General features: G+C 38.8%; 1 protein-coding gene across 3 annotated transcripts in view; it reads left to right on the top strand.

Annotated features, from left to right (window-relative positions):
• Window positions 1–27,577, top strand: part of SYNPR (synaptoporin) — a 287,830-nt gene that overhangs the window by 134,639 nt on the left and 125,614 nt on the right. The window contains exon 1 of one of the 3 annotated variants that reach the window (XM_036878240.2): window positions 25,512–25,865. The exons of the other annotated variants lie outside the window; for them this stretch is intronic. Coding sequence (XP_036734135.2) covers window positions 25,842–25,865 — 24 coding nt within the window. The 5' untranslated portion in view covers window positions 25,512–25,841. Of the gene's footprint in view, window positions 1–25,511; window positions 25,866–27,577 lie in introns of those variants that run through there. 3 annotated transcript variants of the gene reach the window in all.

Raw genomic sequence — 27,577 nt, 5'->3', positions numbered from 1 at the left:
GGGACCAGAACATAAGTTCCAGTCTAGATATTTTTACTGCTGGTAGAAGTGAGTGGGTGCCCTTTGGATTGTCACAGATCAGTCCACGTTGAATGATTGAGACTCCAAGGAGTGTTAGTTTCCCTCTGAATTTTCTTGGAATAGAAGATACCTTGGAAGACAGAAAATACCTGACAGGTTACAAAGTGCAGGAAGTTTAAATGATTTATTTACTTACTGAGAGTCCCTCATGTACCTGGGGATAAAGCTTACACAGAGTCATTTCCATTGTATCTTGGTTTTCCGTGGAGAAATTACATGAACAGTTTGGGACTGATGCTGTAATGAACCATTGCAGCATAGACAGGAGTGGCTTGAGAGTAATAATGCTGTGTGTCCAGATGGCTTCTTTATCTCTGTTGTTAACACAGTGCCTAATTCATAGCAAGTGCTTAAAAAACTGCTTGAATGAGTGAAGGATAGCAAGAATTACCAGCAACTTATTACTGTATAATAAAGGGGCAATGTAATAGAGTGGTCAAGCCTATGGAAGCTGAGCTCAGACTGGGTTGAAACCGTCCTAACTCCATGTTTGACATTTAGGTCTCTTGCCTTCAGTTTTCTCATCTATAAAATGGAGTACTGATATAAGATATTCCATTTAACATGCTTAATAAATCTTGACGTATATTAAGTACACAATGAGTGTTAACTGCTATTTATTTATCAGTGTTAATAAGCTACATGTGAAATGCCTTCTTGTAATCTTACATAATTCCCCAAAGATATGTTTGCTCAAGGAAAAAAAAGGAGAACACGTACAGAAATCATTTTATTTTTGAGAGATGGGTCCAAAGGCGCAACTTAGTCTTGATGGGAAGCAAGACAAACAGGATAAGTAGAAACCTACTCAAAGTTAGACTCTAACCCAGAGTAGGTGTCTCTGTTTTCCCACCAAACTACAGGTGCTAGGGGCTTCCCTTCAGTAGGCCATGCTGATAGCAATGGCCTGCCTTCCAGAAGGTTAGAGTACCCAGCTCCATTTGAAGGGGGAAAGAATGTCCGCTGGATTGGGGCTCAGCAAAGATAATGGACATACTAAGGACATCTTTCTGTTGATTTATTCACAGGAGTCTTTAGAAAACTGGCTAACTTTGTTCCTCAGAATGGCAACATGTAGTGCTCACACAAATGGCAATGGCATTCCACAGGTTTTAGCTTGGCCTCCCCTTGGCTCCCCATAGGGAGTCTCACAGCCTCTGTTCTACCTCTTCCACTCCTATTCACAAAGTCTTTCCTCTCTACCCCACCAATCTTCCCTAGGATTTTGTACCCACTATTCTCTTCTTCTCTTACCTACCCCATGAAGACAGGTGACCCTTCCTTTGTCTCCCTATAAACCTATCAGTCTGCAGCTTTCTTTCCTCTTATTCCAATATGATTATAGCATAAGCCCTGTATCGCTCATTCATTCCTCAGAGCCTTGCATTTAGATTTTCAAAAAGCCCTTTCTTCTCTCATCAAAACTCCTTACATATCATTCTGATGTGGGCTTCAAGAACATATTTTGGCATTCAGTAAAAGTAAATATCATTTTTTGTTGTTGTTCTCTTTACATTTCTGCTATAACCAGTTCTCCTTGAAGCAATGTGGTACCTCTGACTGACAGGAGGAAGGGTCATGATAAAGGAAGGAAAGAAAGGCACAAAGATTGCTACTTCAAGATCATATATTTTTGTATCACATCCATTCAGTAACATAGAGGCTGTCATAGAGAAAAGGCAAGAATGGAGTGAGATAAGTCTGCAGTGGTCCTGGGGAGTCAGGAAAGACTATGCAGATTTTGAAAGTGCTTTTAAAGAGTTTTGTATTTTTCTCGAAATCAAAAGGAGGCTATTGAAGTGTTTTAAGCCATGTGGTAACACTATCAGACCTGCATTTGAAATGCCATGCTGACTATAGTGGGGACAGTAGATGGGGTATGGGAGTGGAATGAATATAATAAAGTGGGTTAAGTGGCTATTGCAATAGTCCAGGCATAAATGGGTTGCTAAATCAAGCTAAAAGATTGGCAGGAGAGGTGGAGAGGAAGAAAATTGGTGAACTTCCGAATGAGCTAGATAAGGAATGTGTGGTGACTCCAACTTCTCTGATGTGGGGAATTTATGCAGGGACCATTAGAGTAAATCAGACCAGGCAGCAAGAGTGGGGATAATGTTTTCAGTCTTGTAAATGCTGAGATTGGGGTGTCTTTGTAACATTAAGATAAAAAAATAAGTAGGCAGTTGGATATGAGGGTGTGAAACTCCACAGAGAGTTTTGCACTGGCTATGTCTCTTTATTGATCTTGAAAGAAGAATGTTCTGAAGTTAGAATCTGACTAAATCCAGACTGGAAAACACAAGTTTGGTACATTCATCCATTGTTCAGTGTAGTTTTATCAAGCATGTACCTTGTGCCAAGCATGGATATGGAGTCAAGAAGGAGACACTGACCTAAAGGAGGTTGCAGTATATATATGTAGTATTTTTGTTGATAAAGAGAAGGTTCAATGTACACACACAATAAAATGTAAGGAATGGATGTATGCACATAATTCTTTTAACAGGCACATTTTGGAGGGTATACTTTAAGTTTGGTGTGCAAGAATGAGTTGTATTCTAGAAAGGGGGACAGTACTGCAAAGGCTTAGGGACGTGGAACAGTACATTGTTCTTAGTGAATCCTAAATATTAAATATGGCTGAAGGAAATAAATTGGAGGCTGGGCAGTAGTGGAGGACAGTAGAAATTTAGGCAGAAGGCTGGTATCATCAATCCTATAAGCATTTTGACCTTTAACCAAAGAATTGCCAGGTGTTGCTGAGACATTTCATGCAATGGGAGAAGGAAACAGATTTGTGCTTTATGCAGAGAACTGCTGGAGTCATGGTGGATGGCTTTTTAATGAGAGATCAATATCCAATATCCAAACTTGCTTTCCACATTTTTTAGTACGTGGATTTTACATTTATTTTACGTTCAGTAGGTGGAGATTTTAGGGCTCCAGTGTTCACGTCATTATCTTATTTCATTTGAAGCACAGCAATTGGAAAATGCTACAAATCAATGTACTATTGTACTTTATCTTTTTCATGGTTAATTTTGATAATGATCACAAAATGGCATTGGCTTGCTTACTTGTTAGAAGCTATAAAGTAACCGTCCTCATTAAGGTACCATTTGCCTATCACAAAGCAAGAGGTACAGTGTGTCTTTAATCTCTCTTTAATTGATACACATTACCTTCTATTATATTTCATGACTCACCATGTCTTGACTATAAGTGATTTGAACTATAATGGTTTCTTATCTTTCTGCCACAATTTTCCATAGTCTCAGAGGGTAGCTGTCAATGAGCATGTTGAAGAAAAAGTTTGGGTTTGTTTGATCTTAATTTAAATAATGAGTAAATAATTGAGAATCCTAAGAAGTCCCTGAAGGCTTATATAATGGCTTATTTGGTCCACAAATAAATCAAGACTAAAAATTAAGTTTTGCTAGTTGGATTAGAGCCATTTTACATTCCTTTGCTAATACTAGTGATGAGGACAAAAATCAAAACAAGACCTTTGGAACAAATAAAGCCCCAAGTACCCTCTGAGCAGAGAACAGGTAGGCTAAGCTAGAACTTTAAATAGCAATGCTCTGGCTGCTGGCTTACTCCATTCAAATCATTGTGAGCTATTGTCTTATTTTCTGTTGTTACGCATAAGCTGCTGGCAGCTTCTGCTAATGGTGATTGCTGCTTAGGGAAGAGAGACTAAGAAAAATCCTGTACCAACTGTTTTCCACATTGCCCAGATGCTAAAGGTTCTAGTGCTATGGAAAGATAATGGAGTTGAACATTGACAAAATGAATGATCTTTTGAAAGCTAGGCTGCAGTATCACCAAATAAGGCTTTCTTGGTTAATGTCCTTAGTAACAATTGGAGGTGAGAATAAGAAACCCCAAGAAGAGAATATGTGTGTGTGTGTGTGTGTGTGTGTGTGTGTGTGTGTGTGTGTGTGTGTGTGTGTGTGTATCTGAAATAAAAACAAAGACCCTCCATTGTCTTTCTCAGGCAGTTACCTGGGTCTTGAGTGATAACACCTGTTATAAAGCCAATATTGTAAATAAAATAATGATTCTTATGTGGGAAGAAAAGCAAAGAAGGCTTATAGTGGTTTAATAACAGCTTTCTGCTGGCTATATAGGTGAAAACTTAAAATACAGTTGACAGTAATTAGTTTTGTGTTTCTTTTTTATTAAAAACATAAAATGTTAAATGTCTCTGTAAAAATAAACCACACACAATAGAGACCTGTCTGATGAGTTCTTTACTCTTTGGAGTCTTATTAAGCTGTTGAATATTTCACCTCCACTTGGCTTCCAGGTCTCTTAAATTGGAAGAAATGTAAAGAAACTTTGTACAACAAATTGGTCAAGCACTTCATGCTGAGATGCCAGCAATTCTGCAGAAAAACTTATCCTTGTCTCTTCATTATTGTAACTCATAAATATTGTGAATATTCTGATTGATCACGAAAACTTTGAAAACCTCAGGAAAAGACTGGAAAATGTATCCAGTAAATATTGTGAAACATTCAATGTCAAATCCACCTGCTACTGACTTTATTTTCCTTGAATTAAAAAAAAAAAATTTTTGTTTAGAGGTGGAAAATATGAGTCTGATTGCTGACTGACTATATAACTGAACTTTTCAGCTTAGACATATCCTAATTACAACCCACATCATTTGCATACAATGAAATTTAAATTACTCAGTATGTTCATGCTTATGTTTTCCCCTTAAGTATATGTGTGTATTTGGAAATCTACCACTTTTTAACTTACAGTAAGGTAATAAAATACTTTACCACCATACTAAAGTACTTTCCTTTTATCTTGGAGTAGTGAAAATTTCTAAAGTAAGTGACATGCTATGGGAAACTTGTACTGGCTCAGAAGAGCCAACTGTTAAAATTTTCAAGGATTTTGTGAGCTATTGAACATGGCCATTTAAAAAAATTAAATTATATGAACTTGCAACTAAGTTACATTTTAAAAAGAATAATGAACTTAAAATTCACCATTTTCTAATCATTTTACTACATTGTGATGTGATCTATGCTCTTGAAGTTGTTCATGTATATGGTATCTGTATGGTGAAAATACTATAAAATGGCATGTGAGTACATATCTCTTCCCAACAATGTGTTTGACAGTGCATGTTGGTAGCTTGAAATTGGTTGTGCTAAGAGGTTTATACTATGGAAATGGGCAAACACTACAAATCAGAGTTTGATTGATTGTTTTGTTGACTGACTAGACCAGAGCCTGGCAAACTGCGGCCTGAAAGCCGAATCCTGTCCCAGAGAACTAAGAATGCTTTCTACATTTTTAAGAGCTGTTTAGGGGGAAAAAAAAGAAAAAGACAAATATGTGACAGAAAAACTATATGTGGGTAAATTTTTCTGTAAACAACTGTTAGTAAACATATAAGGCTTTGTGAACCATTTCATCTCTGTCACAACTACTCAACTCTGCCTTTCTAGCGCAGGAAAGTAGCCACAGGCAAAATGCAAATGAGTGGATAGGGCCGTGTTCCAATAAAAACTTACTCACAGAAATAGCTGATGGGGCTGATTTGACCCACGTACCATAGGTTTCCAACCACTGGTGTTAAGGTCTAAACAGGAATAGTTAAGTTCATGTTCTACAAGTGTCCTTCTAATCAACAAATAATAACTATAATAACAATCTTTGGATCTAGGCAATGTTCTTAAGGATAAGAAGGATCAATGACCTTTCACTGCCGCAAGATGCAACACAGCTAATTTGAATCACTTTGCAGTTCCCTTAAAGGAAAATTCCATCTCTGAAGACTCTTTGGTCAATCCTGTGGTGGCAATTGTGAAATGACACTTTGTGCTTTTCAGGCCTTTAAAGTTGCCTGATTCACTAAGCCACACATATAATTCTCAACAAGCAATAGAAGATTACAAATAAAGATACAGATATGTCCACTTATTCAACCCACTGATCTTTTAAGTGATCTAAAGTCAAAGGTTTGGGATGAGCACTCAACTTTACTAAGACTCTTTTTGTTGAATCATTAAATATCACATTTCAGTTCACATGACTAAATATAGTAAGACTAGCATTATATTGTATTCACTCTATTTAATATAAGTGTGTTTATGTGTAGCCACAGATGTATATCTATACATAGGGTATGTATCAAACATGCCTAAGGCACAAATTTATCACTATGCTTAATCTTTCCACCCAATAATCTAGAAAGTCTGGTTATGATTGCCAAGATTTTAGGCCCATGAGTCACTAAGAATTAATGGAATATTTGATTTTATAAAGCCTTTATAGTTTACATGCATTTATAATTTCCTCTTTGAGAGTAACATTTATATACTTGTATGTGCTTTTCACTTTGTGAAGAGTTTTCCACATGTATCCCTCAAAGACTAGGACCTCACCTGTCAAACAAACTCTTACTTATATATGGCCTTGTGGTAAGGGCCACAGTCTGTCCCTGGAAAGCTCTCAAATAATCAGAGAATGTAAGTAATGGTAAACCTGCTGAATGTGGACTCACCCACCTGAGATCTAGGCCTGGTTTTGCCTGTGGGTCACTGTGTCAACCTAGGCCAGCTGCTTCCCTGCCTTAGCCTCAAAATTGCTATACCCATCAAAGCTGAAATCGGAGTAGACAAATGTTAATATCCCGTATAGCTCACATTCTCTCATAGCACATGCTTAGCGCTAGAAGGTATGTCTGAGGCACATTGTTACTGTCCTGCTCTCTGTCATGGGCTAAGGGAGTGTGGTGCAAGGGAAGAAATATGAATTAGAAATCCTGTGGTGACAGGGCTATCCCAAACGTTGAAAACTGGCAGCCCTCACATCATATCACATCTGAGACCTGTTTAGTTCAGCCCATAAATGTTTAGTGTTTTCTTTTTTTTTAATTCTTTGCCAGTATTTAAAAGTCAGAAAATTTCATATTAAAATTTGGGTTATCAGCTTTTCTTGAAAAATTGAAAGATCTAGCAACCTCAGTCCCCACATTTTCCAATTGCTAATGTGATCTGGAGCCTAGTAGCAGCTGCCCCCAGTAAGTGGGTCAGAGAGGTTATAGAATATCCATACCTTGAAATAAGACTATAGAAAATGATTTTCCTTGCAAGGCATGTGAAAATCTCAAGTAAGGGATCTCAGTGAGTGCCACTTTCTAAACACAGCACAGAAGTAATGCCATTGTAAACATCAGCTTATAAACAATATTAGAAGCATATTCATCATCTTTGTTGAAGGTAGTCCATTTGGTGAGATTCTACTTTCTTCACATTTGACTTTCCTAGGGAAATAGCTATGATGGTTTGCATAAATTTTTAAGACCATATCTACTAGGAATAAGTCTAACAAAGAGAGTTCAAAATCTTTATGGGGGAAAAATTATGAAATGTTACTAATACATTGAAAAGAAGACAGGAAAAATTAGTTAGATACAATATGATCACAGTGAGAAGACTAAACATTGTAAAGATATAAATTTTCCCCATATTAGTCTATAAGTACAAGGCAATTCTAATAAAAGCTGCATAAAATTTTTCAGGTTAATTTATTCTCAACTTTCTCTAAAGGAGTAAAATCCAGGAGTCCTAAAATAACAGATATATGTTATCTCACAGTTTTCACAGAGCAGCAGTTAGCTAGGTGATCTGCTCAGACTGAAATCAGGGCTACAAACTCTTCTGAGGCTCTTCTTTCAAGCTCTCCAGTTGTTGACAGAATTCAGTTCCTTGCAGCTCTAGAACTGAGGCCCTAAACTCTATAGGAACCCCTCCCTCATTCCCTGATATATGGCCCTCTCCACAGCATGGAGTTTGGGTTCAAGGCCAGCAGGAGAGCTTGTCTGCTTTTTCAAATCTTCATGACTTCTTTGACCTTTAGAAATTCTTTTAAAGGGCCTACATGATTAGATTAGACCCATCTGGGATGATCTTTTGATTAACTTAATCAAGTGAGTCAACTAGATTAGGGACCTTAAGTCAACTGATTAGGGACCTTAATTACATTTGCAAAATTTCTTCACCTTTGTGCATACCATGATCTAATCACTGGAGTGCTGTCCCATTTTATATACAGGTCCCATTCACATTCAGGGTGAGAGGATTGCACAGGATATGTCCACCAAGGGTTGGGGAAGCTTGAAAGCCATCTTAGGATCTTGTTCATACCACACCTAGTGGCAGAAGCTGAAAGACAGATGAATTGCAAAAAGGGATAAGTAAACTATTGGGGTTGATAATAATGTCAGTATCTGATTGCAGTGCTGATTTCATGGGCATGCACATCTCTCAAAATTCATCAAATTGTATCCATTAGATATGTGTAGTTTATTATGTATCAGTTATGCCTCAGTAAACTTGTAAATTAAAAATCATCCATCAGACTGCCATATTATCAAAAGTCTAAAAGTAGAAAGTGTAAGCAATGATGTGGTATAACGGAAATACACAGTGCTGGGAAGGGTGTGTAAACTGGAAAGGAATTTGGTCAGACCTAGAAGAAAGATGAACATGGTCATATCTTAAGACCTGGGAATCCCACTGCTAGATATCTATTGTAGAGAAACTCACCCACCCTCATCAAGAATAAACACAAGGATGCTTATTGAAAATTGTTTGCAATAATTGAAGTTGAAAACAAATGTCCATCATCAGAAATAGATAAGCATAAAATATCCATAAAATGAGACACTATACAGGAGTTTAAAGATTAATGAACTAGGTCTGTATATATCATCATAGATCTCAAAAATCTAATGTTGTCAAAAGAAAGAAAATTGCAGAATAATTGTTCAATATGGTAAATCTATATAATAAAAATGTAAAATATTGCCATACAATATTTATTCACAAATATGTAACAGTGGATGGGAAAAATACAAGTTCATAAATTTGGGACAAAAAAGAATGAAACTAAGGAGGGACATAAAAGAGAACTCGATTTCATCACTTAAGTTTTTTTTTTTTTTAACTCTGAAGCATATATGGAAAACATTAACATTTGTGAATTTTGGGTGGTGGGTATTGATGAATTTCTTTTTTTTTTAGCTTATACTGCCTATAGCCTCTGTCTAACCATGAGAAAAACATCAGAAAAATCCAAACTGAAGGATATTCTATAAAATACTTAACCAGTTCTCTTCAAAATGTCATGCTTATCAAAAAAAGGGAAATCTGAAAAATTGTCACAGTCTAAAGGAGTCTAGGGAGTTATGATGACTAAATGTAATGTGGCCTCCTGAATGCGATTTTAGGGCAGATAAAAAACATTAGGTTAAACACTAAGGAAATCAGAATAAAGTTATGAACTTTAGTTCATAATAATATATGAATATTGGTTCATTAATTGGACAAATGTATCCCAGGAATATCAACAATATGGGAAACTAAATGTAAAATATACAGAAACTATCTGTAATATTCTTGAAACTTTCCTGTAAATCTAAAACTGTTATAAAATTAAAAGTTATTTTTTAGAAGTATTCCCTATAACGCTAGGGAAATAGCTTTAGGGGTAGGGGTAGATGGGGAAAATGCTGTTTTGAAGGCAGGGACGTCTGATTTGAAATCCTGGCTCTGCCACCTGCTGGCCTTGTTGCCTTTGACCAGACCTGTGATTCTTCTAGTTTTCATTTTCCCTTTTGCAAAATGTGGACAATCCCTACCTTATAGACTCATCTAGTCATTGAATAAGACAATGTATAAAACATTGAGCACATAGTAAAGACTCAATAAAAATTTCATAGTAGTCCAGTTTTATTGCAGTTATTTATTACCTCGCATGTGTTTGTATCAAGTAAAAAATCCATAGTATCCAGAGTCCATATTAATTTTTAATGAAAGAAAAGCAAGCTTGAATGTCCAAGTTTTACATACCAGTGTCCTGGGATAGGTTTATAATCACTCTATTAACAAACATTTAAAAAATGGGTGCAGTGTTAGTAGTCCCTTTGACAATATCGGACGCTTTGGAGAGTGGGAACATATTAGTAATGCATACTAGACATTATGCTTAGGCAGATTTTTTTCTCCCACTCTTCCTAAGTCCAAACCCAAATCTCATTACTCCACCCTCTACCCACTGAAAAGAGAGAATACAAAGGAAAAAGTGGATATAATGACAGGCACCTTCCTCCTTCAGCCAAATTAAGGGACGGGGCTAAAGAGAAAGCAAGACCCCTGTGTGTCAATTTTTTGCACAATAATCCTTCTTGCCTGGTGTATGTACCTGATCCCAATCACAGTAGCCAAGTCTGTCTACCTCTCTCCACAGTTACCTATAAAATAAAATGTGCCGTCATGAAAAATCCTATTTTCACAGAGTAGCACATAGGATGGGGAAAATACTTAAGATTTAATCATCAGGAAGGAAAGGCAATAATAAACTCTATTTATAGAGTAATCCACATTTTGGTAAAAAAAAAAAAGGCAAATATTCATTTGTATAGACAAAAGACTGGAATGATACACTTTTCATCCAAGTGTGGTCATCTGAATGGTATAATTCAGTAAACTTTATACTTTTCTATATATTCCAGATGCTAATAGACATTATATGACAGGGAATGAAAGGGATCAGATATAAGTTAATTCATTATTACAGGCATATGCACTAGGAAACATTAAAGGCAACATGAAGGGAGCTTACAGATGCAGCCGAGGGCTCTTCACATCAGCATAGAACTCAAGGAGCTCCTCTGCCAGTAATGATAGTAGAACCACTATTTTTGAGCTCTCACTATTTCCAAGCACTTGCTAGAGAATACTTCATTGAATTTTTATAGCAACTTCCAATGACCTATCCACTCTAGCCTGATCACTACAAGCTTAGGTTCTGAAATCAGCCTGCCTAGGTTCAAATCCAGGCTTTAATCCTTACTACCTGTGTGATGTAGGCTAGTTATTTAACCTCTCTGATTGTCAGTATCTGCATCTTAAAATAGAGATAATAATAGCACCTACCTCTTGGAGTTATTGGGAGAAATAGTTGAAATAATGGAAACAGAGTCCTTAAATATCTTGACATATGATAAGGGTTCAGTGTTCAACAAAAGTGTTCTATAATTTATGGACGGATACCTTAAGGCTTAGAGATCCTGGGTTATTTTTCAAGGTCACATGCCTATAAGTGTGAAACATTCAAACCCTTGTCTTCTCAAACATCAAGCTTTTAGTCATTATGCTAGGAATTACTTTCATTGCTAAATGACATGAAGTTTAAGACTGTACGGACAATTGACTTGGACTGGAATTTTTCTTCTTGTCTCAGTTAATTTCAGTTGCTTTGAGCTTAAGTTCTACTTCCAAATTAACTTAAAATAATTTTTAAGTAACTCTGAAACCCTGTTAAGCCTTCCACATCTACTAAAATAAATACGTTTATTGAATATATGTATCTTCTTTTTCTTTCTATTCTGTCATCCTTGCCACATTCTTTTTTTATTACTAGTATATTTTATGGAAATGTAGTTGATATGCAATATCATATTGGGTTCAAGTATACACCACAGTGATTCAACAGTTAACGACATTATTAAATGCATACCCCAACTAATGGTTACTATCTGTTAACATAGAATGATGTTATAGAATTATTGACAATATTCTCTATGCTATGCTTAAATCCCCATAACTAATTTATATTATGATTAAAATTTTGTGTCTCTATCCCCTCACCTATTTCACCCACCCACCCCCATATCTTGAGGGCTGCATTTCTTGAAGAATTCACGTAACCAAAGAATATGCTCCCAAACCTCAAATTTGGAAGACAAAACAAGTCTCACACTATTTGTTTGTGTGAGTTATATAGAATGATAAGTTCTTTATCTAAAAAATATATTACAAAACCTGAAGGAGCTATCACCTTGATTTGATTTACTGCTGTTTTTTTTTTGAAGCTAACATTGAGCTGTGTATTGATATACAAGATAGACTATTTCTTGATATATTTCAACTTGTCTGAAAGACAGTTACTTTGGTTACAGTTCACAGGACATGTTCTCCATGAAGAATAAAAGATGTATTCACATTAATCATTTCCCCAGAGTATAAAATATCTATCGACTAAGGTGACATAGGAGCTGGCCTTAAGAAGAAAATAAGGCACTAAGCACAAGGGTCTCAGCAAATTTCTGTCCTTTGATGGACTCAGGACGATGTTCCCAGGTGTAAGCCATATGGAACCTTAGCTTAGAAATCCCAAGGCCTGGGTTCAAGTCCCAGCTCAGCTATTGACTGGCTCCTCGAAGAGCTTTCAGTTTCTTATTTAATTCTTCTTGTTCCTTTCCTCCCGCCTAAAAAATGAGGAGTGGGTGGATAACAAAGCAGTGGTTCCCCACGATGGCTGTGCATCAGAATCACTTGGGAGAGTTCTCAAAACACAGATTCTTGGGCCCAGCTCCAGATCTACTGGTTCAGAATCTCTGACTATGTGGCTTGAGAATCTGTCTATTAAACAAGTTCATTAGCTTAACCTTATGAAGCTTACTTAGTTCTTGCCATGCACTGGTGTTTGGTAACCACTGGAGTGACGGTCTCTGATTTCCAAGGTTGGGCCAGTTTTACTGTTGCAGGATATGCAGTCTTTCAGTGCTTCACAGCTTGAGAAATAGAAGCTGAGTAAATCCATAATGACCTCTATGCACTGGTTTCTTCGTTTCTATTGCTGTTTGTCTGCTTATTTATATTTAGCCTCTTATACTGTGATAGAGCAGAAGAAATAAATATTCGGTCTTCATCTTCAGTTCCTTCTACAGAGCTCCGCAAGTCTTGTAACTTCCTGAGTGATTAGGGTGATGGGGTGTCTTACACAGAGCTCCTAAATTCCTTGGAGTTTCCTGGGTGATAGTAGCATCTTTTGTTCTCATGAGGCAACCCTTGGCAGAGCCCTAGATAGCTTCCGGATGGGGACTAGTTGCCAGAAAGACCAAACCTTCATTAAAAGCTTGGGACTTGAAGTCCCACTACCCAACCTCCAGGAAGGAGAAAGGGGCTGGAGATTAAGTTAATGATCCATCAGGTCTGCATGATGAAACCTCCATAAAATCCCCTAAATGATGGAGTTCAAGGAACTTCTGGGTTTGTGAACACAAGTGCATGCTGGGAGGTTGCCACACCCTGACTCAACCGGGATAGTGCTCAGAACCCTTGCAGACCCCACCCTGTGTACCTCTTGGTCTAGCTGTTCATTTGTATCCTTTATAATACCTTTATATTAAACCAGTAATAGTCTCCCTGCATTCTTTGAGCCATTATAGCAAATTAGAAGATAAATAATTATATCATTGACTGTCCTAAGTGTAGTTAATTTAAAAATCCAACAATAGAGGGAACATTTAAGTAAGTTTTTGTGTACCTGCTGTATGAAATACTGGATAGCCATTAAAAACCATGGTTCATAACATCATTACCACTAGGTCAACTAAATGCATGCGTAGCATATCAGCTATTGCTACATAATAAACCACATAAAACTCAGTGCTTAAAATAGTACACATTTATTATTTCTCATTGCTATAAGGATAAACAAACTTGCTAAAGATCAGCTGGGCTCTCTCATGTGTCTGAGTCTGGAGTCCAGTCAGCCAGGTTCTGACTAGTCGAGGATGACTTGACTGACATGTTTGGTGGTCAACTGACTGTTGGCTAGACCATGTGTCTTTTCAGCACCATTCAACAGGCTGTCTCGGGCTTATTCAAGACCTTGCTTAGAAAAGTTCCAAGAAAGAAAACGGAAACTGCAAGGCAGTTGGAGACCTAGAGTCAGACCAGGGATAACTTTACATGCTTCATACTCTACTAGCTAAAACAAGTTACAAGGTAAGCACAGAGTCAAGGAGTACAGAAACAGATTTGATTTCTTGCCTAAGAAGAGCTACAAAGTCACATTGAATGATGTGGATACAAGAAAAGGAATAAGAGGGTCATTTTTGGCAATCAATATACCAAACAGATGAGCAAGAACTGGAAGGTGTATAAAATGCAAAGAAGTGGCACATTGGCAAATTAGGCTGTGGCTATTTTTTTCCCCTATTTTCTTTATATCTTTATTATTTTATGTAGGCAACTATAAATTGTTAGTGCAATAAATAGTGATTGAAAGCAAAAAAATAAAAGCAATAACAGGAGACATGGTGAAATTAAGACCAACAACTCTGTTACTTGCTATATTGAGAGAATTGTTGCAATAATTTACATCTCAGAAACCAGTATAGCCTTCTACTCTGTAGTGCATGCAGGTGGGTAACAATGGAAAGATCCTCAAATTGCCAAAGCTACAACATTCTATAAGATGTATCCAATAGCCTTGAATCTCAAGTGGAATTTAACCATGAGATACCCGGTTATTCTTACCACTTCTATACACTCTGCATATTACTAGGGCTGGCACCATCTCAGGGCTATAACACTTTAGCAATTTCTGGAACCCCTAGGGAACAATTCTTTCTTAATAGCTATGATTTCTGAAGTTTGAAAATTTTCCCATTTAAGAACCAAAATTTTAGTTTTTAAAAGAAGATTGTAGCTATTCTGTGTAGAAACTATTCTTTAAAAATAGGAGTTGCTCGTGTCCTTGCATTTTAAAATAGGGTTGGTAGAAGGCATTTTAATAGTTTTTGACCATGTTGTTCTTTGCCATAATGCAATGACATTCTCAGAGCCTGTAAAGCTAAGCAGGGTTTTTGCTCTTATGTAAAATATTCTGAGAATGTTAAGCTTTCAAGTTCTCGTTTTACACCTCTTTTACTGTTTCTGTGCAATCTCTTGTTCCCATGGGCTCTAAGTGTGCCTGCCTCTGACAGTCTGTTCCTTTTATTTGGCTTCTTCTAATATACTGTCATCTTAGAAAAATCAATTTTATTAGGATTATTCATAAAGTAAGAGTAATTATGCTCTGTATAAAGGCCAGGCAGCCTCTAATCTGTGTAAGATAGATAAGCTGTAGTGTATAGAAGCTGGGTGCCCTGTCCATTGGCTGGTTATTTCCTAGTTCTTGCCTACATCCAAAGATAGGCAAGAGCCAGATTATTGGAAATCCAAAGCCGTGGTGCATTACCAATTGTCAAGGAGTGACCTGAATTAATAAATTAAATAAATCCATTCTAGATGGGCTAACGGTCCTCTGGACATTAAACATTCCACAACCCATCTTTTTGAAGCTTAGTTTGTCAAATAAATTATGGACTTTTTCAAAGCATTGACTTTTTTTTACATTATATTTTAGGATGCACGGCAAGTTCATTCATTCCACACCTTCATTTATTCATTCTTACATTGAGGATGTACATATGGATTCCCAGCACACATAGTGATGGATATATTTGTCCTTTCTCAGAGTCTTAATAAACTCTCACAAGAAACCTGAGTGAGGACATCCCTACTCAAAACAGTTTGTTATATAAAGAATATGGGTGGCAATAAGGACTAGGAGAAAGTAGGTACACTCTGGTATCTGAGAAATTTGGATTCAAATCTTGATTTCATCATGTATTAGCTAGGTTTTTGCTTAGCTCCCCTTTTCTGAAGAATGTGGCCAATTCCTTACTTGCAGTATTGTTGGGAGAATAAAATAAAAGAACATTAAAGTGCCTCACACAGTGCCTGGGAAAAACGATGGACAAATGTCACCTTTCTTCCCTTCCTGTTTCTAGAGTGGGTGATGAGTGAGCTGAGTTTTGAAGGATGAATAGGAGCTCACAAACCAAATAACAAATCCTGAACAGGAAAAGAGGCTTTTCTATGAAGAATATGTGGAGATTTGCTTCCAAAAATGGGGGATGATTTGTGAAGCTGTTGCTCCTGCCCAGTAAAGCCAACATTTCTCTATTTCTTTCTCTGTCTTCAGTAATGCTAGTTCACTAACGTAGTGTATTTGTCAACTCACCTGTACCACCTAATGAAACATATTTGAACCCTCATTGCAATAAAGCAGTGATGTGGCTAAAGATAGACAAGAAAACACTAAAAATTAATAACACCAAATGAACTAACAGAATTTTGAAAAATGTGCAAAGAGGAAAAATATCTATTTTCCATAGCCATATGCCCAGCGTCTGAAGGTAAATCATATGGACGAAGCTTGAAATCTCTTTATTTAGAAGTGGTCTATCCATCCATTCAATAGGCATTTATTGAGCAAATCACTTGCAAAAATATTGGATTAAAATGGGGAGATAAACATGAAGATGGGTAACTGTGACCCACAGAAAGAAAATAAAGGTTATAAATGAGGGGGAAAAAACCTGAAAAGACAAGCAATGGCAATTTACTTGGTCTTTGAAGGGCAAGTAGAGGTGTGGTTATCCAAGAAGGAAGTGAAGGCATTCTGTTGGAGGGAACATGGTAAGCAAAAGGGCAGAGGCATTAAAGCAAGTGGCTGGAAAGAGAAGCTCGGTCTGTTACCTACATCATCAAGCCCATTAAAAACAAAACAAAAACATTATGCAGTTGTAGAGCCAGACCAACATCCTTCTCCTTGGAGCCCTCATTAAAAAGTCATGGTTTCCTCCCTCCCTTTTTCCCCCTTCCCTGCTTGTGCCTTAGGCCTTTCAAAGGCGCCTGTAGGCTTTGCTGCAGTCCCTGCCAAGGCCGGGCCATCCCTGCAGCTCTCAAAACTCTAGCATAGGCCTTCAGCATCCTTGTGCAGGGACTGGATCTCTCAGCCAGAGGCTGTGGGCTGTCAAGCAGGATAGCCAGGAAATGTAGGGAAGTTAATGCTTGCTGGAGCCAGTAAGGTAAGGAGTTGGGAGAAATGCAGCAACTTCCTGCACCTTGAGGTAACCTGCTTGTTAATGCATCCCTTTTAGCTTCTTTCATTTCCCTGTTTTCAATTCCCCAGTCCCTTTCCTGAAATCACCTTCCAAGCAAACTGCTTGTGCTATATCCTCATTTCAGGAGGAACTTGGAAGGAAAGGGTGACCAAGACAGCATTGCTTAATCATCCTGTGGAACACAGGGCAGCTGGACTTTTACACTGTCATGGAAAAAGTTGGGGCTGGTTTAAGGCAAGAGAGCAGGATCCATGAGGATTCTAGGAAGTGGTTCCAGGAACATTTCTCTTGGTCTTTGGATTTTGAGTTTTTAGTTAGTTGTGTGTGAGGGAGGATGCAATGAGTTAATTCATATGAAGTGCTCAGATAAGGGCCTAGCACAGAGATATCAGTCATGGCCATTGCTGTTTACTATTTCATACTGGTTTCTCCTCTCATCTTTGTGTGAGAGCGTGCTTACTGAATAAGGAAGGCCCAAGGCATGAAAGAGGTAGGAGGAGAGGTGGGTATAAAGCCGCATTAACCATGCTTCTACCCCCATGGCACAGATTCCAGAAGGCAGCCTTTCTCCCATTAGGTGGGACTCCTCTACCTATTCAGAGCCTTTGTTGAATTTAGGCCTCACCTTGAGTGACAAGCTATGGTGGCCTTGGTTATTATAAATTGATCCAAGCACTGGCCTCATGTACTGTGCAAGCTTCCCTAACACTTGGGCCTGTCAAGTTCATATTGGTTAGAGGGAGTTGGGGACCCTCCTGGCCTGTGATTCAGGAGCTCTGAGTTTGGAACTGGTAAATCATGTTTCCTGTAGCTGCCCAGCTGATTGGGATGTGCACACAGGTTTGAGAACATACTGCTCAGTGGCTTTGATCCCCAGAATCTATATCACAAAGCACTAGTGTGTCTTAACTTGGTGGACTTTTTTTTTTTTTTCTGAACAGAATCTAAAGCCGACTCTCCTTATCCTACAAGTAATATCAGAACAAGTTGTGTTCAGCTTCTTACAGGGAGTTTCTGTCTCCTCACTTTTACAGTGATGTGAGGAAACAAGTGGTTCTTAGAGTTGAGAAAAGTGACATTCTGGAAATATCAGAATGTCCTGTTCTTCAGATTCATTCTCTTAATTTGTATCAGTTAACAACTCAGGAAGGTTTAAGAAGGAGCTAACATTTTAAAGAAGACATTGGTAAAGCATTCGGCTTTAAAAATAGATGCACAGCTGAAGAAGAAGATGGGTTTTCTCTCTGTGAGGGCACATGGTATTTTGCACTGTTCTAAGCAGGCCTGCAGAAATAATCAGCTACCAGAGGAAGAATAGTTGCAATTGCATGTTTATGGAGGGAGACACCGAGCACAGAAACTAACTGGAACTCTATTTAGTACTGGCAAATTTCAGTTCTTAAAGTCCATCCACAGAAGCTATGTTCTGTGGGCCTTGCAGCTGTCCTGTGAGATAGCAAAGACTGCAGCTTAATCCTTGAAGCCTTGAGTGCAGGGGCTTAGGAAGAAAGCAGAAGCATCCCCCACATAGGAGAGACTTTTTTGGGTTACTTAAATCATAGATTTTATTGTCCCAGTGGATTGTCCAAGTGGATTTTATTGACCAACAAATACTTATTTGCTTTTAGCCAAATGGCCAAATCCCATGTCATAGGAATCCAGACACTTTTGGTGTAAGACATACTCTGGCAAAAGAGAGAGGTTTTTCAAAGATTTCATAAGCCTTCAAAATTAAAATAATGCCCCAGTTCCTTTTGACCAGGTTCATTCTCTTGCTGTACAGCGACCTAATCATACTGTCCCTGAAGTTTGGGTGGTGGGAACAGAGTGGGAGAATGCTTTCAGATGGAGTCTTAACCAAACAGACCATGACTGGGATCCTTGGAGTGCCATAAAAACACCCAAATGTTATAATCACTACATTTTATAGGCTACACAGAGAGAAACAGACTTTCATCCTCATTCCTACCACACCCTATTTTATTAAAAGCTGTGGTTTGGTCTGGGTTTTGGAGGCCATATTTGTTTAACAGAGGGATTTTAACTCAGTTTGTTGGGAAGGACAGGAGAACCAGCAGCATTTTGCAAGAGGCTGATTCTTAAATCCACCTTTTCTCGCGCATTAGCTGGGAGAGAGAATGTGTGTCTCTTGTGTTGTTATAATTACCATCAAGGATTCTTTCCATGACTGATTTATGTAACTCAGCTCTATCATCCCCATTTTACAGGTGAAGAAATTGAAGTTTAGAAAGGCTTAAAGGGCCACACAAGTGTACACAGTTGGCTCCAGCATTTCCCTTCATGGGGACGTTATCAGTGAAAAAGTCACAGAGCTCTTGATCTAATTTACTATTCATTTCTCAGTGTACTGGGCAAGATTATTGGAAATGGTCTCCCTGTTTTTCTTCTCTCACTCTTATTACAGTACTAACAAGGTTCATGTAAAAAAAGGACCTCAGGTATTCTTTCTGATATAAAGTCTTAATCCTTAATCATAGCAACAACAATTCATCTTGTGGTTCCACACCAGGCTTTAAGAAATACATGTTAGGAACAGCCAAACTTGTAAGCTATCTATTTACTGATAGAGCTCTATTATAAAAAATGATAGGAGGAACACAGAGAGCTGTGTCTTTGCTCTTTCCGATTAGAATGAAATGTGTGAACTTAAGAAAGTTTATTCATTTTCTCTTCTTTAATTGTTTAGTTTCTACTGTGTGCACAGCAATATTGAGTGTACGCAAGATAGCAGGAAGAATGATTCCACTGTCCAGAGGCTAATGGTGGGACCACTTTTAACCCCTGACACCAGGTCAGCATCTGTGATCACCAGAAATTGTACAGTTGAAACAAATCATTGTTTTTACTTTCCAGTAAGTATAAGCTTAGTCAGAAATGCAATGTTCAGCTGCCCACCTTGAATATGCTGTTTGCACACACAAGTAAGGCAGGTCTAACTCTAATCCTAACCCTAACTAACCAGGGCTTTTGAGTGAGGCAACCCAGGCTCAAAACTGAGATCTAATGCATTTTAGCTGTGCAAACTGAGCAAGTTACTGAACTGCACTAAACCTTAGCTTCCTCATTTGTAAAATAAAGATAATGATAGGTTCTAGATCACAGGGTTGAATGATAATCAAATGAGATAGTGCATGAACAGAGCTTAGGCTAATACCCAAAAAGAAATATTAGCATCATTATTTGCATCAGAAAGATCCACTGCAGGAAATAATTGCCTAATTCCTCCATTAGATCAGTGGTTCTCCATGCTTTTTCATTGTTGTTGTTTAAGATGTAAAATTTTCTGTTCAAGATACAGAATAGCACACAGTAGAGTGGGTTGAAGCAGAGAAGGGTCTGAAGCCTCCCGCACCATCTTCCCACCTCCACTATGTGCAAAGGAGCATCTCCATAAAATTGCTGGTGTTCATTTATAAGCTATGATATTAAAGATTACCCTTATAATTATGTTGTGGCCCATCAGGAAGGACCAAGTGAATAAATACCCAGACCTTAACTTCTTCCCACTGTCTGATCTGCTGGCTATACTTCCCATTGATTGCACCTCCCAATGAGATGCTTCATTGATGATCATTGATGTGGTCCATTTAGATAAGCCTTCTAAGACACAGAGCTGGTGGGAAAGGGGATCTATGGAGACAAACAGAAGCTGTCCAGCTCAGTGCCTGCCTAAAGAGGAGCGCACTTAACTATGCACATTCTGCCCTCAAATGATTCTGTCCATCCCTCATTCAGCAAATCATCTTTGCTTGGCTGCACTGTGCCAGGCACTTTGCTCTGGGCTGAGGATATGGAGATAAATGAGATATTATCCTACTCTCAAAGAGCTTAGACTTATGGTCTCCAGAGATCTATCTTGAACATTTTTGACCTGCTATTTTTAACTACCATTTTATCTCCTTTTTTTCCCCAAATGGGGCTATATTTCTACCCAAATATTCTGATACTTTTCAAATCTTGTCCTTCTTAGCTTCTCTTCTTTCTACAAACTATGTTCAGTTTCTTTTAGCCAACATTGAACATTACTGAGTAAAGCTAATGACCTAATAAATGTTCAGGTGATGTTGATATTATTTTGTCTCATTAGGTATTTGAGGGAGAAGAAGGAAGAGAAGAGAAAGACACTCTTTCTTCTGTAAGGGAAATAAAAAGATAAGATATCTGGAAAGTTCTGCCCTGACTCTATATGCCTGCTTACATCAGAATAAATTGCATTTTACGCCTGCTAGGAGCTGTGCTCAGTCAGAGCAAGGAAGCCACCATTAAAGAATTTAAAACTATTCTGTAACTGGATGGACTGTAAGTGCTCTCATTGCTATAACTTGTAAGAGTTTAAAGTATTTTGGAGGCAAAATGGAAGAACTTGAGTTAACTTCCCAGTCATTTATTAGTATGGCTAGGAGAGTCTTCGTGTTTTTAATTACCTCCCTTCCCCCACAGCAATGGAGGGGGAACCTCATGGTGCTGGAATTTTCCTCTCAGTGTTTGCTAAATGCTTAGAAAGCTAGGCTTCCTACTGTCCAACCCTGAAGCAGACAGGCCTGAAAGGACCCCTTGTGAGAAGCCAGATGTTTAGGAAAAGAAGCTGTCAGGGAAAGGAACTAATACATTTACCAGGAGGGGTGTCCACCAAAGGGAGACACATTTTCAGCTCAGAGGAAAAAAAATTCTGTTTGAAGTTGTCTGAAGGCCATGCTCAGCTGAAAGATCAGAGTTGGAGATCTGACCCTATTGGAAATTAGCATTGCTAATGTGGTTTTCAGAGATTCAAAGATTATTTTAATCTACTTAACCTTCTCTGTAAATAGTCAACTTAGACAACACTGTACTTATATTTTTAATAGTCTAATAATGGATAAAAGTTATTTTTAAAGCAGTAGCAATAATGTGCAAATCATTTTTCAAACAATAACCATCAAATAATAGCATCTTGCTTTGTTTCTGTCAGTTCAAATGGCATGTTAGAGAGTGGTAGCCAACTGTCTGAGAATACGAAGGTAAGGACAGTCTAAGGGGAAATTTGACAGGACTCCTTGATCTCTAATGACAAATGTACTGTTGAGTATCAAAAATATCAGCTTCTATCTATAGGCCTTGGTGAATTGAACACTGGGGACCCAAGTTCCTGTAAGACATCTAGTCAGTATGGTCTATGACAGGTGCTCTCCACTGTTTTTGACATGGCCTCTACTTAAATCCATTTCATGCTGAAATCTGCAGCCTTTTGAGCATGTTCCCTGAATGAGGAAGTAAAAATAGTCTGTGTCCATTAGTATGAGTGAATCAATCACCCTTGTTCACCTGCCCTGAATTTCAAGACTAAGCTTCTTTTATAAACTTGGGTTTCTTTGCCTCTGTCTCAAGCCTTCCTTGTTTTCCTGTTGACTCATTCATCCACTTATATATTTGTTTATGCAGCAAATATCTATTGAGTGCCTACTGTGTGCCAGGTGCTCTCTTAAACACTGAAAGCATAGCATTCAGCAAAGCAAGCAACTTTCCTATTTTCATAGAGGTTATCTTTTAGTGAAGAGAGATGATGGCTAATTAATAAGCAAATAAATAAGCAAGGACATGTCAAAGAAGTCAAAGAAAAATAACCTCACAACACTCAATAATAACAACAAAATACAGGGTAGTGTGAAAGGGAGTGACTGGGGAGAGAGGGTTGTTTCAGATCAGGTGCTTAGGGAAGAAGGACCCTGTAAAGGGCAGACAGTAAAACTAAGAATTGAATGACAGAGGGAGAGGTAGTAGGCAAAGATCTGAGGAAAGAATATTCCAGGCAGAAGGATAGCAAGTGCAGGAGCATAGAAGGCCAGTGTGGCTGAAGAGTAGGGAGAGAGAGAGTTAGAATTAGATAGAAACAAAAAGGTAAATGGGAGCCAGATCATATAAAGCTTTGCAGTCAAAGACTTTGAGTTTTACTTTAAGCCAACTGGATACCTATTGGAATAGATTTCTGAGATTATCAAGACCATCTAATTTATACTTTAACTAGCTCAGCATGGATAATGCAAGAAGAATGATTCTTAGGGATTAGGGTAAATGCAGGGAGACCTGCTGGAAGTCTATTGCAGTGGCCCAGGTGAGAGATGGTGGTGGTAAGTGGTAGCTGGGGAGGCACAGAGAATGTTATCACCTTGTCTGGATCAAATAATTAGTCTCAGAACCTTGTCTAGTTAAAGTTAACCCATAGTCCCTTTAGGAAACATTTGGTGGAAGTCCTTCAGTTTAAACATGAGAAAAATTGAAAAATGGCCAAATTAAGGGATACACAGTTATTGAGAAGACCACTAGCATCCCAAGATTGAGCCACCCCCCTCATCTTCTAGGGTGTTAAATAAAGTAGCCAAGTCTGTAAGGAATGCTGTGGAGGTAGGCATGGCCCTTGTGAGCTTGGTAGATGCTCTGTCTACAGCAGGGTTGCCAGTCTCTGTGGTATGAATCTAAGCACTGGGAAGAGCTGTTGAGTTACTGCAGGATCCATGTATCTGTACGTGATTTACTCACACTCTGCAAGCTGAATAAATAAAAGTGTAAATACCATCAAGGTAGCATCGAGGAGAGTGGTTAACAGCTTGGAGCCTGATCCAACGAAGTTCAGATCTTGACTTTACCAATTATTGATTGTGTACTTTTGGATAAGTTACTTAGCTCTTTGAGTCTTGGTTTTCTCTTTGGTAAACCAGAATAAAAATAGTAACTCTTCTTAGTTTAATGAGGCCCACATAAGGTAATCCACTTATACAAAAAAAAAATATTTGGAATAGTACCTGGCACAGAGCAAACATAAAAGAAATGTTCGCTATTATAATGTGGAAGACAAAAATTTTTTTTTTTTTTACTTGAGGTAGGTCTCTTAATATTCCAAACCAATGAGAATGACTCACTCTCCAGTCTGAAGGAACTAGTAAGTGTGGAGGCTCCCCTGTGGGGTCGTGGCTAGAACAGAACCTCTTTAACTCTGCTCTAACCCTGCTCATCTTCAGCTGCTTGGCCTGGCTGTGGCCTTCAGCACAGAGACATTATTCATTCAGTCAATCCTTCATTCATTTATTCAGCAATTGCTTACTGAGTGCTGGCTTAAACGCCGAGGGGGGGGTGTCTTAGCTATTTTATTTTTTTGCTTCAACTGTGTTCACTTGCTTAATTTACTCCCCTGAGTTAATTTCTCACTGAAGTGCAGTGATTTTTCCATTGGTGGGTGAGGGGTAGCAGTGGGGAGAATGAGGGGGAAAAGGTTCATATCAGAATTTCAGAGGGACCATGGGGTATATCCAATTGGAAAGGGTAAATCGAAGTCCGAAGCTTTCTTCAGGACCCTGGGGTTCCCGTGTAGCGGCAAGAGGATCACAGTAGGAGGAGAAGGGCCGTGGGAGGGTCCTGAGTCCAGGCCACAGGTGTGCAGTGTGAGTTTAGAGGCACTGCCTTAGCTACCTTCCATTTGTTCCCCACACTACCCCACCAGGAGTTATGAGGCGTTAGTCTGCCCATTTTACAGAAGACAAACTAAGGCTCAGAGACCTTCACAGACTCCCCAAGTCACACATGGCTAGTCAGTGGAGGGCCAGGACTAGCCCCAGGTTGCCTGATTCTGCACCATGTTGTGTGTGTTTGGTTTGGTCCCACAACCCCATCCACGCCCTCACCCCTGCCCACTGCAGGGTTACCCAGTGTATGGAGAAGGAAGGAAGGGAGATGATGGTGACAATATGGGGTGGTGGTGAGTGGGTGTGGGTGTGAGAGACAGAGACAGAGGCATGGAGAGAAACAGTCCCAGAGAAGGACTCTTTCACAAATTCTGACTCAACAACGCCAATAAGAACATGGCCAAAGTGTTTCGGTCAGGACATCATCAACTGCACAAAGGGCAAAGCAGAGACCTCTGGGCCGACCTGCATCTATTCCTGCACCGAATGGAGTTCTGAAGTGGCAAATGTGAGGGCGACAGGCCTACAGGCTCCTTCAGCCTTTGCTGTGGTGCAGGCTGCTGAGAGAAGTGGCCCTCGGGAAGCCGGTGTGAGCAGAGCATGCAGCCTCCCCATGATCTTGCCGCCAGTCCCTCAAGCACCCCCGAGTGCCATGGTTTGGGCCCCTTAAACTAGTCAAGCTCACCTCCTCCCTACAGAGGCCCATTTGTAGAAAAAGCAGCCCCAGATCGTGTTTAAACCTCTGAAACCTTTTCAATTTTAAGGTGTTGCAGGAGAAGGCTTTAAGTAACACTCCCGCAATGCATGAGCAACCAAGTTGCCATGTGTCCTTTCCCCAGTTGCTGGAGCCTGAAATCACTTTAATGATTAATTATGGGTGGTGGATGAATTTTTCCAAATGGGGATCCTGCATAACATCCAGGCATTTCCATAAAAATTAGGGCAATTAAAAAATATATAAACATTTACCTAATCTATGCAAATCTATTCAGAAGGATTTTATAAAACCACCACTTCCCACCCGCAGCCCCAACACACAAAATCCTGGCTCCTTTTAATTTCCCAGTTTGTTTTTAAGCACTGTGTTTGAGAGAGGAGGGGGCTCCCGGAGTAAAAGGGGAGATGATGCTCTCCTCCTGAAGCCGCCTGCCTGTGCAGAGCAGTCCTGCGCTCGCAGTTGGGAGCAAAGAGCCAAGTGTGGTTGCTCACAGTGCTGGTAACCACCTCCCCACATAGCAGGCAGCCTTTCCCCAGAGGGAAGTATCAGGTTGCTGTACTTCGGCTGTGGGTTGTCACTGTCTAATAATATGACCGTTTTGCCATCTCTGCAAATAAGGCAGAAGCTGCTACCTGATTGGTATAACATCTCACTTTCCCTCCTCATTGATTTCCTTGTTCTCCTTCTTTGCTTCGTAAAAAGAGGGGACCAGTGGCTGGTGCTGTGGACAGAGAAGCCTTATTTTTAGTATGAGACAACCTCTATTTTCTTTCAGGAGAGGGAAGTTGGATTATCAATTCTTTTGTAAATGTGTATGGTGATATTTGCTCCGGTAAGTTTGCATCTCTTTTGATTTACAGCTGGCTGTGTGTGTGTGTGCATGTGTGTGTGTGTGTGTGTGTTTGGATAGGTGTATTTAGGATGTACAGTCACTTTTCTTTCCAAATACCATTTTTGAAATCTAAAATGATAGCATCCTTTTTCTTTTTCACTTTGCTTTCTGGAGTTCATGTGTTAAAGCTGAAGAGGCTGTGCTATGTGATAGTTGATGGATGCACTGGGTTTCTTTTAACATACTAAGGAAACTAAGCAAACTTATACTTGGCTTTATAAAAATGTAATGTCATTCTGCCCCGCCCCCCTTTGGAGTGTTTAAGGTCCTAACTATATTCATTGCGCTACACCCTGCTTACCATTTTAATTAAAGTTTGTTCATCAGCATTAGAGCAAGAATTTCTTTAACTCTGTCAATAGCTACCAAATATTTTATGCTGTGATGAAAAGGGCGGGCTAAATTTGTAAGGTCTTGTAAAGGTACAGTGAATGAGACAAGTTTTCTATAAAATCAGGTACATGTGCCTTAAAATAACTGAATTATGAGAAGTATTCAGATCTTTAGAATAAATCTCTAGCATTCCATGGAAAGATGTAATCACAAGTGGCTGTTGCATCTCTTCTTGTCTTTCTTTGCACCGTGTATTTGTGCCACCATCTGTCAAATGCCCAGCCCTGGCTCTCATGTTTCTATATATGAAGCTGATCAAGACAAAGGTTGCTGTTATTAAATTCAAACTAGTGCAAAATGACCATTTGGTCACCATTGCTAATAATGATTTTTAAATGCAACACCTGGTTAACTGCTTTTTCCTTTTTTTCCCCAGAAAGTAGTAGAGGGTCTGAATTCTTTGTTGTTAATTCAGAAGTCCAGGATAAAGTCTATGAATGTAATTATCCTAGACAGAGATGATAAGATGATTAAGTAATTGCTGTAATGGAAACAAACTGATGCTTTAATCTTCTCATTTTGTTTACACAGTCAACAAATCTGCATAGTCTTTGTCATGGTAAAATGAATTAGAGAATGTATTTATAATGAAAGTTAAAGGTACTCTTGAATAAGAAACAAGAGGTCTGACTATATATTTCAAAGATTTTGAAAGTAAAGTTGGGAATATCAAACATGCCTATACCTCTTAGGTATAAAATCTTTTTCAGATTAGCAATTGTTCTGATCTTGAAGTAGTCTAAGGGCAGCTCACAGAAATCGTGATGAGTGTCTAGGAATGCACTGATCCTCACATTTGGGGCATTCTGCCCTTTACACACCCTTTGTGTGCTGGAATGGAACTATCATCTGACAAGCAGATTTTTAAATTTTGATTTATCTAGTTCCACCTCAAAAATCCTACAAACGTACATGCACAAATATTGTCTATTCCTGGTCACAGTAAGCATATCCCTAATGATTAGCCTTAGATGCCATAAACGCTCACGGGAACCAAGTGCTCCTTAGCAGATAGTTTGTTGAAAAGAGAAAAAAAAACTTTTATTCTGTTGGTATTGTCTGGTAAGTGCCCTCATCAGCATTGGACATTGCCTCCTTCCCCCCAGACCTCCTTCTGCAACGTCCTTTAGTCCCTTCTGTCACCACGCTCCTTTCATGGCTCTTGGGACAGATATGTACAGAGTTGTTAGTTGCAAATGGGGTTTATCATCATTTGTTCAGTAATCCAAATGTATAAAAGTGTGAGGGGAACAGCATCC

This window comes from Manis pentadactyla, chromosome 1, assembly GCF_030020395.1.
Source record: "Manis pentadactyla isolate mManPen7 chromosome 1, mManPen7.hap1, whole genome shotgun sequence".
In the NCBI taxonomy this organism is placed as follows: domain Eukaryota; kingdom Metazoa; phylum Chordata; class Mammalia; order Pholidota; family Manidae; genus Manis; species Manis pentadactyla.
The sequence above is the reverse complement of the archived record's forward strand: the minus strand, read 5'-3'. Positions and strand labels throughout refer to the sequence as shown.